This window comes from Pseudochaenichthys georgianus, chromosome 15 (assembly GCF_902827115.2).
Source record: "Pseudochaenichthys georgianus chromosome 15, fPseGeo1.2, whole genome shotgun sequence".
In the NCBI taxonomy this organism is placed as follows: Eukaryota; Metazoa; Chordata; class Actinopteri; order Perciformes; family Channichthyidae; genus Pseudochaenichthys; species Pseudochaenichthys georgianus.
Window position 1 is genome coordinate 32,384,890 of NC_047517.1, and position 18,041 is coordinate 32,402,930.

General features: G+C 42.2%; 2 protein-coding genes across 2 annotated transcripts in view; both read left to right on the top strand.

The window, feature by feature from the left end:
• Positions 1–6,876: 6,876 nt before the first annotated feature.
• On the top strand, positions 6,877–8,991 carry znhit2 (zinc finger, HIT-type containing 2). Its single transcript, XM_034100790.1, has 2 exons — positions 6,877–6,950; positions 7,153–8,991. The coding sequence occupies exon 2, from the start codon at positions 7,216–7,218 to the stop codon at positions 8,920–8,922; it is 1,707 nt and encodes a 568-aa protein (XP_033956681.1). The 5' UTR covers positions 6,877–6,950; positions 7,153–7,215; the 3' UTR covers positions 8,923–8,991.
• Positions 8,992–9,748: 757 nt separating this feature from the next.
• Positions 9,749–18,041, top strand: part of lrpprc (leucine-rich pentatricopeptide repeat containing) — a 74,652-nt gene continuing 66,359 nt past the window's right edge. Inside the window, 11 exon segments of the mRNA XM_034100676.2 lie at positions 9,749–9,968; positions 10,694–10,896; positions 13,273–13,395; positions 13,633–13,754; positions 13,909–13,967; positions 14,668–14,754; positions 14,864–14,990; positions 15,216–15,360; positions 16,650–16,804; positions 16,900–17,005; positions 17,255–17,362. Of these exon segments, the coding sequence (XP_033956567.1) occupies positions 9,760–9,968; positions 10,694–10,896; positions 13,273–13,395; positions 13,633–13,754; positions 13,909–13,967; positions 14,668–14,754; positions 14,864–14,990; positions 15,216–15,360; positions 16,650–16,804; positions 16,900–17,005; positions 17,255–17,362 (1,444 nt within the window). The 5' untranslated portion in view covers positions 9,749–9,759.

The window sequence follows — 18,041 nt, forward strand, 5'->3', positions numbered from 1 at the left end:
AGATTTTAAGCTAGCTAGCAGCATATCTTTATCGGTTGCCATGAAATGTGGCACTGGCATTCCAACCCAGTCTCACAGCATTTCGTGTTATAGTCACGAAATTCATTTAATCTATTGATGTTGGTGATCACCAACACGATTTTCACATTTTTCTTCGTGTCACACAGAACGATTTTAAAAGCAATGTATTTCTATTGGTAGTATGTTTCGTGCCCGCACCACGTCTTTTTGTCCGGTCAGATCTTGGAATACCAGAAGCTGTGTGGTTCATAAAAACATTTTCTCACACAATATCTTACCCTAAACCTAACCCTTTTAATTTAAATAGTATAATGTCGGAGTTTTTTTGCCGTCCGCGAGGAAAATAAATGGGGAGGCGTGTGGCGCAGTGGGTAGAGCCTTGGTGATGGGATCAGGGGAGCACAGGTTCAAACCCCACTGCTGTCAGCATGCTGTTGTGTCCCTGGGCAAGACACTTCACCCCAAATTGCTCCTGTGGGGATTGCCCATTGAGTATGTAAGTCGCTTTGGATAAAAGCGTCTAACAAGTAACATGTAATGTAATGTAAAATGGGGCTCAGAGCCTCAGAATACTGAAATCTGTATTTTTTTAAATCTTTTTTTGTATACCAACACGAATCAATAGATTAAAAGTCGTGTTGGTGAACACGAAATGCCGTGAGACTGGGTTGTGTATACTGCCCACTATTTTAGGGTTACGTATGCCAAGAGCAGACGAAGGCTAAGTAATCTCATACTCAGAAATTCTTGCTGATCTAGTATGCATCCAAACATTTCTTGTTTACACAAAATCCACATAATGCAATTCAAACGCAATAATACACACTCAACTTTACTTCCAACTTAGTATGAATGGTATATTAGTATGCCCCTTCAAAAACAGGCTCTCCACCTTTATTCCTGTGTCTTTCCAATTTAAATAATATCTGCAGTGTGCTACATATAGAATATATTGCTGAACTTAACATGAATAAGTGTCGAGCTTCATCTGTCAAGCTAGAACAAGGCAGGGACACACACACGCAGAGTAAATGAGTAAGAACACACATCCAACACTGGAGATAGCATGCGGCGAAGGCATGTAGGTGTTGGAGCGTGAAGGGTTTCCCCTGCTAATACAGATATAATGATGTGACTACTATCTCAACGTCACTGTGTGAGGGCTGCCTGAGCACAGGAGCAGTTGTTTTGTTGATCTACTAGACAGTTCTTCGTGACTCACACCTCATGAAAGAGAGAGGTAAAGATAGATAGAGGTAACGAGAGATATATAGTTTGATGAACAAGAGGAGACATCGGATAGTGTGTTGTTTGGACTGCGCTGAGAGAGAACTGAAGCCCACAGTGAGTTGGCCTACATTCATGTAATTTAATGAGAGGGGAAACACAGAGGCAGCCCTGTGTCTATCTAATTATTTATCAACATAGTTTGTGCGTGTCAATATGCCGTGGATACTGTGGATGATGCATCATCTAGATCAGTGATTCCCATCCAGAAGTACTTGTACTCCAAGAGGGGACTTCAGTTACAATGAGGGCTCAGCTAATACATTTTGTTTTAAATAAACACCTGAATATATGTTGTAATTGAAATCATCAGACTAGATTACTAACTAGCGGATAGGTAGTTAGTTAAAAGTAATAAATCGTTGACAAATAATTACAAAACGTTGACACGTTTAAGTTATCTTAAGTAATGAACAAATGCTTCAAATGGATAGCAAAAAGTTATAGATAAAGCTAAACTAGTAACCTTGAAGACATTTAAGAAAAAAAGAAGCAAGACAGCTAAATTAATAGATGAAAGGTTCAGCTAAAAGTTTAGAAAAAAAGAAACATTTACATTGAAGTGTGTTGGATAAATGTTTGAAATACTTTAGCTAAGAAAACCCGTAAACCGCTCAAAGGTAAAGTTCTGATTTTGATTCTGAGATAGAAAAAGCATAAATGTTTGAAATCAAGATAAATGTGTACGATAAATGGTTGAAATACAACTAAAAGTCCTGGATAAATAATGTAAATCAAAGCTTGAATTTGTGGATAACTGGTTGAACCAAATGTCCAGTTGACATAATAGAAATGCAATTTATTAAACCAATCTAAAAATAACTTCATTTATATGAAAGATTATCGATTATTATTTATTTTATGTAATGAATACTGTTTTTAATACCATCTAGTTGGAAATCAATTCAAAACATGACATCTAGTGCAGGTATGTGTTTTTCAGTGTGTGTGTGTGTGTGTGTGTGTGTGTGTTTTTGTGTGCGTGTTTTCTTGTGTGTTTCTGTGTCAACATCATGGTCTGGATGTGACAATGCCACTCTCTTTTTCTTCGAAGGTGACATACTTGATAACATTTTCACTTTCAGACTCTAAAAGTGGTAATACTTTGATATCCATCAAATGTCCCAAAAGACCCAGACACGAACACATACACACACACACACACACACACACACACACACACACACACACACACACACACACACACACACACACACACACACACAACATATCACACACATCGCCGTTTCTGGCATTTCAGTGATTTAAAGCGTCATCCCTGGTTGCCACTAGCTTGAAACTGTGATCTTCACATAAATGACACCTCAGCTCAACAAGGACCATACTACTAACACACACACACACACACACACACACACACACACACACACACACACACACACACACACACACACACACACACACACACACACACACACACACACACACTGAAGGGATGTCTCTGCTTGGCCTCTCCTGCCGTCATATTCTCACTTCCTGATTTAGACAGACAGAGACCAATCCTTTGGGACACAGACACATTTCTCTCCTTCGCTCCTTCCTCTATTGCTCCCCTTCTCTTCGCGCTGCTGCTCCCTCTCGTGAGGATGGAGGAAGGCGGGGCCGGAGGTTAGACAGATGGAGGCGGGTGATACATCGATACAGTCTCAGGTTTGCTCCTGCGGGAATAGTGTGATGGAGAAAGGAAAGTAGAGTGAAAAACATGAAAGTCTCACCAAGTTTTTTTTTTAACAATCATGAGAAGACAGGGACAGGGAGAATCCTTTTAACATGTATCACGTCTGTCAACCCAACTGTGGATGACAGGAATGTTTCCAGCATTATTCCCAATGGTATTTTGCTTGTTCAACAACCTGCTATTGTGAACATGTTACAAGCCCTAAGCCAGTCTGAAAGAACATCTGCTGTTATTTGCCAAAAACTAAAAAAATAATAATATTTTCAACATAATTTGAACATAATAGGAACTTGATGCCTTCTCAATGATAGGTGCCTCCTCCTTATGTCTCTGTTTTTCTTTCTGTTTTATAAAAGCAGAAATATTAAATAATTAAAAAGATGTTCCATTTATTAAAATGTATTCATACATATAACTTTTATTCATAATTGAGATGGAAAGTCTTTCTTCGCTGAGAGGGGTGGAAACAATTATTTAATCACATCCAACATCAAAATAATTACTAATATTTTGCCACAAATCTGAATTTCAATCTTAAATCAGGTTAAAATATTCTAATATTATCAGATTAAATGTTTCATCGACAAGACATCCTTGATAGCACTTTAAAACAACCCAATAACTCTTTAAACCATACACAAATTAGACCAAAGTGGAAAAAGAAAGGCATGAGCCATTTGAAATGCCAGATCTAAACTATGTATCGCTTCCTTATAGATTATTCCAATAACAACCATTCAAAGGGGGAGGTAGGGAGTGTTAGGAGAAAAATGGAAATAACAGGCAAGCACTTTGAAAAAGTCTCAAGTCTGGAGTTGCAAAAATATCAGTCCAATCGCTGATGTAGAAAGAAAACAGGAAATGACATGACTGGTGTGGCTACAGTGATGACCCCTTTATATTCAGTCAGACTGAGAGGAGGTTGACTTCTGAGGTACTGTGAGGTTTCCTTTTCTTTCTTCCTGGTTGTTTCTACTGTCACTGCTGTCAACAGCCGCTTTAGGTCACTGAGAGGCTACCACTTCATCTACCTGTGTTTTAGCACATCACACGCCGCACTGCACCCAGCACAAACACACACGTGCACACTCAGAGGGAGAGGCCACTGGTTGAGGCAGATCAAGGAGCTGCACAGGAAACAGGGATTTGTTGATATGGATTGAGTGACCTGGCAAAGGTGGTCAATTAAATGAAGGAAGGAAGAAAGGATGAGTAAGAGGACGAGGAGGAAGAGGAGAGGTCTGTGGAGTGAGGTCATGTTGTGAAGAGGTGAAAATAGTAAATAATAGATCCTGGAGATTAATTATTGAAGGAGTACATTGATGCTTTCATGGGGAGCTGAGATAACATTCCTGGGTTCATTCATGAAAAAAGGTTTTTGGAGGAGAGATGCAAAGAGGGGGTTGTTGCTATGTCAGGTTTCAGTTGCGGGTTCGCTGCAATATACTGTACCTTCCATTACTATTCACTTTTAATAGTGAGATTCACTTACACATACAGTATGTACACTGAATTCAATTGTATTGCTTTATTCTAAATGATGCTGAATATTCTGTCTGTTATTACTCTAACGGAGCGTCCACACTACAGCTCCAAAAATAGCTTGGAGCTGGGCGTGTCTGGAGCTTGGGGATTTTATTCAAGCAACACGGCCAACAACCAATCACATGAATCTCCCGCCCCCGACATACAAAGCAAAAACCCCCGGGGATTTTATGCGAGCAATATATATATAAACTCCCCAAACAGGCGAAAACCTACCAGTTTCCCCCACTGTCTCTGCCACCTCCCTCCACGCCTGGTTCCTCCGGTTTGTATCCCGGGAGGTGAAGAGGGTCTGGTCATACAAAACCGGGTGATTCGCTACGGCGATAGTTAGTTTCTCCTCCGACTTTTTTTGAAAATATAGAAATGAACGGCGGGATATCTCTCCCAGCTTAGACGCGGTTTGATTGGCTAGCGCTTCAGCTGTCAGATTTGGGGAAACGGGATTTGATTGGCTGGCGCTGGCTACTCCGGCGTCCAGGCGACCAGAAGTTGAACAATGTTCAACTTCTGGTCGCCTGAGACGCCTCGCTCGGCTACCCACAATTCAGTTCGGCGAAAAAGCGCGGCTACGTGACGTCACCCCATTGAAAGTGAATGGGCAGCTTGGAGCTGCTTGGAGCTTTCGACGCTGTAGTGTAGACGGGCCGGGAGATGTTATACTCTACTCCCTGTGGTTCTGGATGTTTTTTGATCAGTTTTGATCTTTTATTGATCTATTGTTTCATGTCACACTTCACACATACTGTAGGACCCTTCCCTGTCTCAATCCCTATAATGCCATATCTTTTTGAGTGGACAAGTGACAGAACAATGCACATTAACAGAGGTTTACTGCACACACACACACACACACACACACACACGCGCACACACACACACGCGCACGCACACACGCGCGCGCACACACGCACACCCTGCTGTTGTACAGTAGACAGCTTCAGACATGCCAGGGCTGGACATGCCCAAAAGGCAGAGGCTGTTCCCGGTCACCTATCAGCTGGTGGCAGACAGTGGAATGTGTATGAGTGGGTGTTTTTCTGTCACTTGCCTTACACTGGTTTATTTCATATTCATCATTGATTTGAGTTTCATATTCTCACTGTTAAGTGGTGCATATATGCAATGATTTTTATGAAATTACAATATATAGGCTCTTTTAGCCATGACATGATGAGACAAAAATGATCACTGTCAACTAAAAGCAAAAATACAAAATCTGCATGCTTAGACTCAAGCAAAGAGGCCAAAAAGCTTTCCTAACCTGGATGAGACTCAGCTTCACTTCATATCATTAGTCTAAGAGTCAGGAAGTAGGCTTGTGGATTCAGTGTTGGGGGTACTAACATGTCACAGGACATGCTAGAGAAGAATAAATGAGACACGAGGAGGCAGCAGCCCACCCTGGACGGCTGGCACGGCAGCCAGGGGCGGGGCCAAGACAGCATGGCACAAGTCGACCTCAGACCCCCCCCTCCTCCCTCTCTCCCCACAGGCTCTGACAGGCGGCACGGGAACCCCTTGGCCCAGTCAGGGGTGGACAGCCATCTGACAACTCCCCACCTGCATGACCTTTACCATGCTTGACCCCCTGCAGGAGACAATCACCTCATAGCAAACAGCCCCACGGGAGATGTAGACACACAGCACCGTCAGGGAGACACACACAGACTATGACAGAGTTTGATAGAGGGATGGATAGTCCGACTGCGACATTCATACACTCTTGTGATCAAATATTTTATTTTAGACCCCTTTTTCCTTGATTGCTTAGCTAAGCTGTCTTCTCTTGCAAAGTGTTAATGCATTTGAGTTTGTTTAACATTTCGCAACCTTTTTCGAAACATTTTACAGAGATCACATAAAAAGTCACGCAACTATATTGGATTAACTATGAAATACTAAATTGAAACATAGGCCTACAGTATATTCACAGTTTATGAAAATGACTTTCAATTGTTAATGCACATGTAAGAAATCATATGGGTATCAAAAGATTACAGTTTATTTCTGCCATTCTCAAAAATCCAAGTCATTTTTATTTTATCTTACTACATGTTTAACTATCAAATTGAGGACCTTTCTATCCCTGATTGTATGGTTATTTTATGTCCATTTTCATGTTAACCCCTCATTTAATTTCTTAGTTATAATGCATATAAAGTTTATTAGTAGTATTATTATCATTCACGGGATTACTTGTTATTTTTTACTATTGTATGTATGCTCATTATTCTTATTAATCCTTTAATTGTCATTTATTACCAATACTTGTAGCAGCAGAACCAGTAAGGAGAAAAAGGACTGCTGCTTTAAGCCGAGGATACGTCATCATGAGGCGACATGGCGGTTTGGGACAACAAATGTGGAACGTTGGTGTTGCCGCAAATGCTTGAAAGTAAGTCGATGTTGTTCTTTAAGAAATAAACGACGAAGAAATTGTGCCATATTGACGTCATTTTAAATTAGTTTACGTATGGGACGCATCATTAAAATAAAAGCACGCTGTTTGTGTTTATAGCGTACGTTACAAAAACGTCACTAACTTAACAGAAACGAGGTGTTACAACCTAACTCATTTTAATTTCTTCCACTCTTAGGTTAACCGCAGAGCTCACCTTTCCTTTTGCTACAATATCTTGCTTCAAACATTTCAACCTGCAATGAATCCAGTAATTAGACGGAGACTTCCTCCCTCTGTGAGGAGTCTTCTGACAGACATCGGTCCAAAGGAGGAGTGGACTGACGTGGAGCCGGACACAGAGACCAGAGATGGGGTTCTGCTCCCCTCCAGAGGACCTGCTTCTGGAGAAGAGGCGTTTCTCTCTCCAGCCAAGACACAAGACGATGGTAGTAACGCCAGAAGTACTGCAGTCTGCATGCTGTGTAAATGCAAGCCCTCTTCATACACCTGCCCTCGGTGTAACCTGCATTACTGTGGCTTGGCTTGCTACCAGAGCCCAGATCACTCCGTGTGCTCTGAGAAGTTTTACAAGGAGTCTGTTCTGCAGGAGCTGAAGGAAATGGGGAAAACAGAAAGTGAAGGGAGGATTAAAATGCAGGAGATACTCGTGGGACTCAGACAAAAGGCTGAACGCACAGACGGGGGGATGGAGAGTGTGTTAAAGGATGCTGGTATTCTGTCAGATGACACAGAGGAAGGAGAAGGAGAGGCAGAGGAGAAAGTGCAGGTTGTGGAGCTCCTATCCAGGTTAGCAGAGCTTCAACAGTCTGGAGAGGCGAGTGAAACAGAGATTGAGGCTATTTTGAGGAAACTTGAAGAGATTGGAGGAGGAGAGGCGCTACAAGGTGACATAGATGAAGGTGCTGAAGCTGCAGAAGGGGAGGTGGATTTGGCTGATCGACTCTCAGGCCTGGATGTTGACAAACTTTCAGAAGAGGAGCTGTGGCAAGTTCTCAACAGTGAAGAGAAAGAGAAGTTCATGGATCTAATAAAAGGCGGAACTCTTAGTGGGCTGGTTACCCTGTGGAAGCCGTGGTGGGAGGAGCACGAGGACGGAGGGAAAGCACTGGTGGAGGTGCTTGAGGAGGAAGTGAGCAAACTGGAGAGGGAAAATTCAACAACTATGGATGAAGAAGACAAGACATCCAAAGAAGTGGTTCAGAATCAGAGCAAAGCAGCTGCAAAAATACAAGGGAAAGGAGCAAAGGGTGAGGAAACAAGCAAGGGAAGGTCGACCAATCCCAGTGTCCCTAAAGTTTCTGCAAAAATCCCAAGGTTGAGCTCCTTATGTGCAAATCCATCTCCCCTGATATGTTATGGTTTGGTCAATGCACTTTTTGGCTACTCCTTCACCCTGTGCCTGTTTAACAATGACACTGATTCACTGATGTTTGAGTTCTGTGACATGATTCTTGCTCTGTCTGAGGCACTGAACTCAAACAGGGTGTTCAACTCTGTCCAAGAGGCCTTAAGCTGTGGAGAAGCTCTGATTCTGAATGGAGGTTACCTAGACAAGGAAGACCCTCTCGCCCCAACCAGGGCGGTGGAAGCTGTGGCTCACATCATGACCGGCAGAGACAGAAAGGATGCCACAGGATACGGCCTTTCAGCCTTCAGTCAGCTGCGCGCGGTGCTCTCCAAGGCTAGAAGTGCCCTATCCAAAGAGGGAGAGGAAGGAGCGAAGAGACAGAAATACTTCCTGGCAAGCAAGAAGTGTGAGTTCCTTCAAGCCTGGGTGTTGGACAATGCCGATGGGATTCGTAGACTAGCTATTGAGTTGTGGAACGAACACAGTAAGAGAGAGAGTGTAAGGAGCAGCATGGAGCAGGCCAAGACTGTGGTTGAGGAGAGCTTGAAGAAAGAAAAGAGAAAAAAGAATAGCAAGTTAATTGAAGAACTGAGCTAAGGAATTCTCTCTCAAATAAATACATGTTTGTGAATGTTCATGATGTAATAAAAATGTTTGAATAAATTACCCTTTTTACTGTGATATTTAACCACTTAAAGTGTATTACTGGTCTGCTCTTAATATAATGTTATAGAACTATTTAGGATGAGTTTAGCAATGTAAATAATAGTTTAATATTGTCAATAATATAATAAGTACATTTTTTAGGTACTGTATTGAAGGTCAACAATGATTTTGAATGCTTACAAAATATGAAAAACAGCTGCCGTCGGCTATAACGTCAATTCCATACGGCTGGTTCAAGGATAAAAGTAAGGATGTAATCGTAACAAAAAAGAAATAAAATACAGTGGAGGCAAGGCAAGTTTATTTATACAGCAACTTTCAACACAAGGCTATTCAAAGTGCTAAAATGGGAAACATTAAGAGCATTACTAAAATAAGAAAAACATTATGGCATTTAAAAACAGTTATTAAAAAGCATAGAGAATAAAAATAAACATAAAACAAGCTGATATAGAATAACACGGGTATAAAATACATGAATAAAAGTTGCAATGCAGTGTGGGATTTGATTTGAAAATAAATAATAAATAAATGGTAAAAAAGAAAACAGATATGGGATCTTAATTCATAATTTGAGTTAATTACTTTTAACTTGTAATATTGTATTTATAAACTGTGTCTCTGCTTTTATTTTAACCAAGTAAAAGACCCTCCATTACTGCATGGCCCCATGGATTTATAAAGAGAAGGGCATGGGTTATACAAATAAAGTGACGCTCTCATCCGGTAGTCTCGCGTGGTTTTATGCTAAAGTCTCACGTGGTGCGGATGTCCTTCCACTGTGCGACATCAGAAAACATGGCTGCGCTCTTGAGATCAGCCCGGTTACTTAAGTGTTCGCCTTTGGGCTTGCTTCAGATCTCATGCACCAAAAGAACCGGGCCGCCCTTCCGCCTGCTGTTCAGCGGACCTCTCGGCGCCAGAGGGACCGGAGTTTGTTCCCGACACATCAGCCCTGTTTCGGGAAACGCGTCCAGGTATCTCAGTGTGTGTTAGCCGGTGTAGCGTTAGCTGTGACCCACATGTGAGGCTCAATGACAGCCAGAGACACACAAGTATCCACACTGCTATTAGCTTTAGTGTTAAATGTGTTATGCTGGCATATGTGGCATTATGTCAGAATAAATGGCCTACTATGCAGATAGTTAAATAGGGAAACATGGCTCCCGTTATACACAAGGTGATGATCAGAGGTTGTATAACACAGCCAAGCCTCATAATAAACCCAATGACATTGGTTCGTAATCATGATGTAGGCACTAACTTTTGACATAAACGTGAATCCTAGCTTTTTTTGCAAAGGCCCATCAATGCAGAGCAGAAAGGCATGTTGATGCTGCAGCTTTATTAATGCTATTGTCAAATGTGTCATCTAGGCTTTTATAATAAAGTACCAGAGAAACACTGACCTTAGCTGATGTTAAATATGGGGGATTACGACCATGTGTTGTTCTGCTGGGGCTTTTTATCTCAAGGTCATCATAGCTCTAAAGGAAACTAGAGATGTATGGGTGTTACTGCTTATTGGACATGAGTATTATGTGCATTCAACACATTCTGTGCTATTCCTGCTTAGGATAGATGCTGATGAATATTTTGTCTCACATTCACCTATAAAGGTATTGTGTTTATCTGTCTGTATCATCCAACACTGTCTATCCAGTGTCATTCATCCCCTCTCTCTCTTTCTATTCTCCCTCAGTCGCGTGTGGCCCTATACAGCGGGGTGTGTGCGTAACTATGCCTTGGCCACAGAGCAGAAGGATGAGCCCGGCGTTACGATGCGGTCCAATCAGGCGCAGCAGTTCGACTGGGCTCTGGCCAAGCTGGACAGCTCAGTGAGGAGAACCGGTCGCATCACCGAGACCCAGCTGACCCGCATCTTCCAAGATATCTGCAAGACAGGTAGGCAGGCAGAGCAGTGATCTGAGAGAACGCTTGTACCTCAGCCAACTGTTCCTTATACGAAATCAGACAAGTTGGCAGCATGTGTGTTGGGTAGGAAAACTTTACAGCCCTTTCGCATTCAGGTGGTGTGATCCATTAGCAGCAGAGGATGAGCTAAGCCAGTGGTTCCCAACCTTTTTCAGTCAGTCCCCTCTTGTGTAATTGGAAATATTTTCGAGCCCCCCCAACCCAGTTCCCACCGAGAACGGTAGAATTAATTGTATATAGTTGTACAAACATTACATTTTCTCTGCTAATAATAACAAGACAAAAAGATCCAACTCTAATTTTATATTTTATTATGGATTGAACATGAACAAAAGTGCTTGTATTGGCAGATGACCCAGTGCCACTGTGAAATAATGAGGCCTAATTGAAACAATTACAAACACTGCTTATCGATCCGGTTCTTTAACAGTATTTTTATAGGTTATGTTTTTAGGGAAAAAACGTAACAAATTAGAAACAGAATTCACATGGATTCATTGTATGTTTAGTGTGGATTATGGGCTGCTAGCACACATACCTGCAGTGGTGGTAGTAAGTAGATTTACTCAAGAACTGTACTTATATTGAGGCACTTAAGTATTTCCACTTTTGCTTCTTTGTAATTCTGCTCCTCTACAGTCCAGAGGTAAATAGTGTACTTTTACTCCACTGCATGTATTTAATACCTTTAGTTACTTCACAGATGTGGATGAATGATGTGAAATATAATCAACTCTTAAATCAGACTTTAGTTACACCTGGATTAAATTCACAAGCTACCCTGCAGTATACTACTTTTACTTAAGTACTTGATCTGAGTACTTCTCCCACCTTACACGTAAATGGGGCAACAGAACTCCGATTTCTCCGTATGAATATATGATGCCTTTTGGCCTTTTTTTCCCCGCGAAAATACTTATGGCAAACGAGCATTGCCCACATTCAGCTCTGTAGATTAGATTGTCACTTTTTAAATCTATGTTCTCCACCGGCGGATCTCTGTGTGCACGGCGCTGCAGCGAGTCTGTGAGCGAGATGCCCCGCACACAGACGAGAGAGAGAGAGATATCTCCGCACCAAACACGTTAGATGTCAAGGGAGATGTATATCATACTTTGTTGATTTGGGCCTAATAGCTGAAAGACTTGTCGTGGCCTCGTCAACTTTTCTTTTAACTGCCGGTTGTGTTAATGTGTCAATTTTATAGATTTTACGAGCAAACAATGTTTGTTTACAACTTCTTCTCAAGCTTCCCCCCCCCGCCCCCCCCCCCCTGCAATAGTGCTGCCCCCCAGGTTGGGAACCACTGAGCTAAGCACTTGTGAATGAATGAATTACAACTTTATTACAGACTCAGATAAAAGACAAGGCATATAATAAATTACATACACAGCATAAAAAAAATTCATAGTTTAAGAATAATTTAAATCAGTGTCCTACAAAGAGACAACTATACCAATGTCTCCACAGCTGTGATTGGTAGCATGTGAAAGTGAGGGAGATTGCTTATTATATAACTCTCTACTTCCAACACAAACCATACATGTCATTCAACACCTTAACTGTCTGTCACTGCTATTTATTATCTATTATCTTATTTTATTATTATTATTAATTATTATTATTGACTATTTTGCAAATGTATTATCTTTTCAATTTACACACGGCATCTATTGCACGTCTGTCCGTCCTGGGAGAGGGATCCCTCCTCTGTTGCTCTCCCTGAGCTTTCTCCCATGTTCCCCTTTAAACTGTGGGTTTTCTCTGGAAGTTTTTCCTTGTACGATGTGAGGGTCTAAGGACAGAGGGTGTTGTATTGTCATACTGATATTCTGTACACACTGTGAAGACCACTGAGACAAATGTAACATTTGTGATATTGGGCTATATAAATAAACATTGATTGATTGATTGATATTAGCAGTCGAGTTTTTAAAACAATGCACCATTCTAGGCCGACTGCAGTCTTGTTGTGCTGGCATAAAATAAAGCTCCTGTATCTGGCTGACCGTTTACATGTTTTACCTTCTAACTTTCTGTTGGTTTATTAAGGTGCATTTTTTTAAATTTGCGAGTGGTTCTTATTGTGAATATAGTCTCTTACAGATGCATCCTGTTGGTACCGAATACTTTTAGCATCACTGTTAGAGAAAAAATGCCTCTGATATTATAATTATAGAAATCCATCATACTTCTTGAAGTCATCCACTCTATGGTCATGAGCAACATTAAAGCTATAATAGGTTGAGCAGAGCATGCTCTATGTCTTCCTCTTGTCAGACTTACTGGCTCTTATCTTTGGATGTGTTTCTCTTTCCTCACCCTCTAATCTTTTTCTTTCTGCAGGTTATTCCAGTGGTAACCAGGCCTTGTTGCTGCTGCGGAGCTGTGGCTCTCTGCTGTCGGAGGTTCCTCTGGAGCAGCGCACTGAGCTGGCTCACCGAGTGTGGGAGAAGCTGCAGGAGCTGGGTGAGACGCTGCACCAATGGCACCAAGTCCTGTATTTACTCACATTGTAATATACAGTATAGTGTAGTGGAAAAACATTGCAATGTCTGTTTTTTCCCAACATCATGCACTCCTAATCCAGAGTGCTTTCTTTGCTGCATTAACTGAACAGTATTTAACCAGGATGTTAGGGCTCTGCCAAATGGAGTATACTAAATATCACTATTTCTAATCCAATTTGCCCTTTGACCACCACAGGTGCCGTGTATGATGTGAGTCACTACAACGCCTTGCTGAAAGTTTACCTGCAGAATGAGTTCAAGTTCACCCCCACTGACTTCCTGGCCAAGATGGATGCAGCTAACGTCCAGCCCAACAGAGTAAGCACTTCACAGTACAACAACTAAAGGAAACACCTGGTTACATCACTGGAGTTAACTATCCAAATAATCATCGACACTTAATGCATCAACAATTCCTTTACATTTGGTATTTTGGAGCTGTATTTGATTTCCTTTTTAATTTGGCACACAGGTTACCTACCAGAGACTCATTGCAGCATACTGCCAAAATGGAGATATCGAGGGAGCAAGGTGAGCAAACTTTGTGGTCTGCAATTTTTTTTTTCTCCCCCTACAGCACTGTGTCAATCTCAAGGCCCGGGGGCCAAATCAGGCCCTTGGTGGATTTAATTTCGGCCCGCAGGATAATTTCTAATTACTATTAGATCTGGCCCGCCGGTATATTGCACGCACACCTTCACTCCATCCTGAGGGTTTCCTCCGCTCAGTGCCTGAGCCCAAACATTGATGAACTTGCACCCAAGATGAGATGCCAATTATCTGAACTAGCATCACAGAGCAGCACACTGAGTGTAATGGATGTTTCCTTCTGCACTTTTTTTTCTCGGGACAACAGGACATGTTTGTTTTTTCTTTGAGGGGAATTGTTTTTTTGAAGCTGTTGTTGGCCTGTGGAAAAATGTAATCATAAGAAATGACTCGGGGAAAAGCTGCAGATAGAGCCATAAGAAATGAATGCAACTGATTATTTAATATTGTTTTTATAGGCAATCATTTAAGCTTTGTTAGTTCCAGGTTTAATATGTGCAATAAGTTCATTTCAATAAGTCTTGCAATAAACATTGAACCAGTCCGGCCCTCGACGAGTACTGATTTTTTTATTTTGGCCCACTGTGTATTTGAGTTTGACACCCCTGACAGTGTAGCAAGAATATCTTTAAATATCTCTATTCTTTTCCTACCATTTAAAATATGTTTCTTTCTTTTTCAGCACCATACTGGGTTTCATGAAGAGCAAAGATTTACCCATCACTGAGGCCGTTTTCAACTCCCTGGTGACAGGCCATGCCCAAGCAGGGTGAGTCTCCCTGCTCTAGATCTCCCAGCATTCTGTTGTTTATAATGGCTCACAATGAGTGCTCGGAAATAATGAGGTTTTAAAGCAGTTCTGATCCGTCTCTGTGCAGGGACATCGAGAGTGCCAAGACCATCCTGACTGTGATGAAGGGAGCAGGAATTGAACCCGGTCCTGATACTTATGTAGCGCTGCTTAATGCCTACGCTGAGAAGGGAGACCTGGACAATTTGAAAAAGGTGTGTGTGTATTCAGCTGGTCGTCATAATGATCCTGACCCCAAACAACCTTTCTTAATCCCTTCCCTCCGTTGTTTCTTGCTTCCCAAACTCACTCTTTCCATGTTATCCTCCTCCTCCTCCTCCTCCTCCTCCTCCTCCTCCTCCTCCTCCTCCTCCTCCTCCTCCTCCTCCTCCTCCTCCTCCTCCTCCTCCTCCTCCTCTGTGTCTTCCTCTCTCTGTCAGACGATCGAGGCAGCAGAGAGTGCAGAGTGCAGTCTGATGGACAGAGACCTCATGCCGGTCATCTTCACTCTGGCCAAGGCCGGACACGAGGAGCACATACCACACATGGTGGAGCGCTTGAGGCATGAGAGAGGATACGTTCCAGGTACACACGCACGCATGTACAGACACACGCACGCACGCACACACGCACACACCTACCTACCTCTGATGCTGTCTTTAGCAGTAACAGCCCGTCCACACAGCTTCTGCCCATTCACTTTGAATGGGGTGACGTCACTTTTTGCCGAACTGCATTGTGGGAAGCAGAGCGGAGCTTTCCTGGCATTTCAGGCTGCAAAAGTTGAGCAATGTTCAACTTTTGAAGCTTCTGAAGCTTTCAGTGGAAGCATCAGCCAATCAAATCATATGCCAGTACAAGCTCTAGCCAATCAAACCGCTGCTTGTGTGTCAGGGGCGGGAGATTAATGTGATTGGTTGTTGGTCGAGCTTCAGACACGCCCGCCGGCAAGCTTTTTCCAAAGCCGCTGTGTGGACGGGCTGTTAAAGTATTGTCAAGAAAAGGACTGGTAAATTGTCAGCTCGTGCCAATTGGCGAAGGACGGGATGATCGATGATTGTTGCATCTTGCATCAGATCCAAAATGTTCCAAAAATGATCTCTATAATCTGATACTGGGCATTTAAACATTTTCTGGTAGAGCAGCATGTCTCCATTTAAAATCCTTAATTACAAACCAGTTTGCTGTGGAGCTGAAACCCAGCATCTCTGTTCTCTTTGTGGCTGCTTACTAACACTTTTCACCGCGCTCTGTTAGAGTTGCCAAGTTAACCTTAATGGAAAGGATTTGGATTGTGATCCAAGATAAGAAAAACATCTAAAACTTAACATATTGATATGATTTGTTAACCAATCAGAAGTGGCCCATGATAGTAGGTGATAGACAGATTGATCCAATCACCTGCCAAGTCTTTTTGAAATACTTTTCCAAATGGCTTCCAATGGAGCTTTCCTAGATGGTTTGGTGAAACAAACCATCTGAGTCTGGTTAGAAATGTTTTACATCTATTACAGGGTGAATCTTAAACTGAAGCTTGACTTAAAAGCAACCCAACGGAAGTTTCATGTGAGTTTAGTTCTTTCACTCAACGTTGATACGACCTTCCTAGCCGGAGATATGGCCACATTTTTACAATAAACTTCCGTTGGATCGCTTAAAAACAAATATCGCAAATCGAATCGCAATATCTGTCAGAAAAATCGCAATTAGATTATTTCCCCAAATAGTGCAGCCCTATACCAATCACCTCCCAACTTGGATAATTAACCACTATTGGATAATATGAAAGTAGCAATGATGCCTGACCCTTGATCAGCTGTACATGTAATCCTCTTCAAAGTGTTTTGATGCAGTGTTTGTTGTTCCTCCTGTAGATGCCATGAACTTGTGCCTGAGCCTCATCACACAGGGCCTGGAGGACACAGCTTTTTACATCCTGAAGAATTTCCCCAACCTGCAATCTGACGACTACAAAAACGAAGCCAACCTGGGCAACTTCTTCCTCAGACACTGTGTTAACATAGACATGGTAAACATTTCTCCCTTAACACTAGTCTTACTACAGTGTATGAGGATGAATTTCAATGTTTAAATGTTATTTTTGATCTTACTGTGTGTCTACAGTCACTGGAGAAGATTTGCAGCTTTTGCAAAGAGCTGCAGGAGTCTAAACTGCACGCTGCGCCCATCAGCTTCACTCTGTCCGTCGCTCTGGAGACCAAAAAAACAGGTACGGCAAATTTATTTTATTTATTTGACAGAGATGGTTTCTTTTTCTCCTGGTTATTTTTTCCATTCAAAACATGTATTCATAGATGTACATACATGCATTTACACATTCACTTTTTCCATAAACTCACCTTTGTGCGTTTGGTAAATTGTAAATGTATATATTAATATTTAACATGAAGTTACTACACCGATACGAAAAAAGTAATTTGACTCAATAATTATTTTTTTATTTTCTTTCTGTTTGCAGCTATCGCTTTGGCGCTGATGAAGATGCTGAAGGAGCTGGACTTACCCATAAGGCCTCACTACTTTTGGCCTCTCCTTATTCATCATGTGAAAGGCAAAAACACAGCTGGTATGCAGCACACACACACACACACACACACACACACACACACACACACACACACACACACACACACACACACACACACACAGACATCCAAACCGCTTCTTAATTTATATTTACGCTTAATGTGCTAAATTTTCACTTTCATGCTGCAGTTTTAGTACACGACTTTTGTTGAATAGCTGGTTATTGCAGTTTTGAGTGGGTTACACTTCTTATCTTACTGTGGTGGTTTAACAGTAACTAACCCAAACCATGAAAATAAAAACTATACAATTTTTGAAGGAATTAATTAACCCTCAAAGTACACCCTGTAGCGAGTAAAACTCTAACACAGAAAAGACCTGTCTGTGCTTCCCCAGAACGCCTCGTTGGAGATTTCTCTTTTTCTTCCTGGGTACAGTGACGTGACCATACCCAAATGGACCCATTGGTCCAATCCGTGGAGCTCCTCACACACTCTGCGTGGCGAAACTGTGACGCGCTGGGGGCGGGTGCTAGTGGAGCCGAAACTGTGGCGTGCTTACATTGTAGGTGCGCCGCGTTTGGGGGTGCGGGTGCTAGTGGAGCCTCACAGATGGTGCTGCAGCCCCCTCAGCACCCCCCTTTCACGCGTCCATGGTGCTCAGGCTGTTTCGCGATGTCTCGCTGTCTCGCAGACCCCACGCAGCAACCAGGAAACGAC

Excerpts from the sequence above, each read along its gene's own strand:
- znhit2 (XM_034100790.1), top strand. The coding sequence starts at position 7,216 with ATGAATCCAGTAATTAGACGGAGACTTCCTCCCTCTGTGAGGAGTCTT.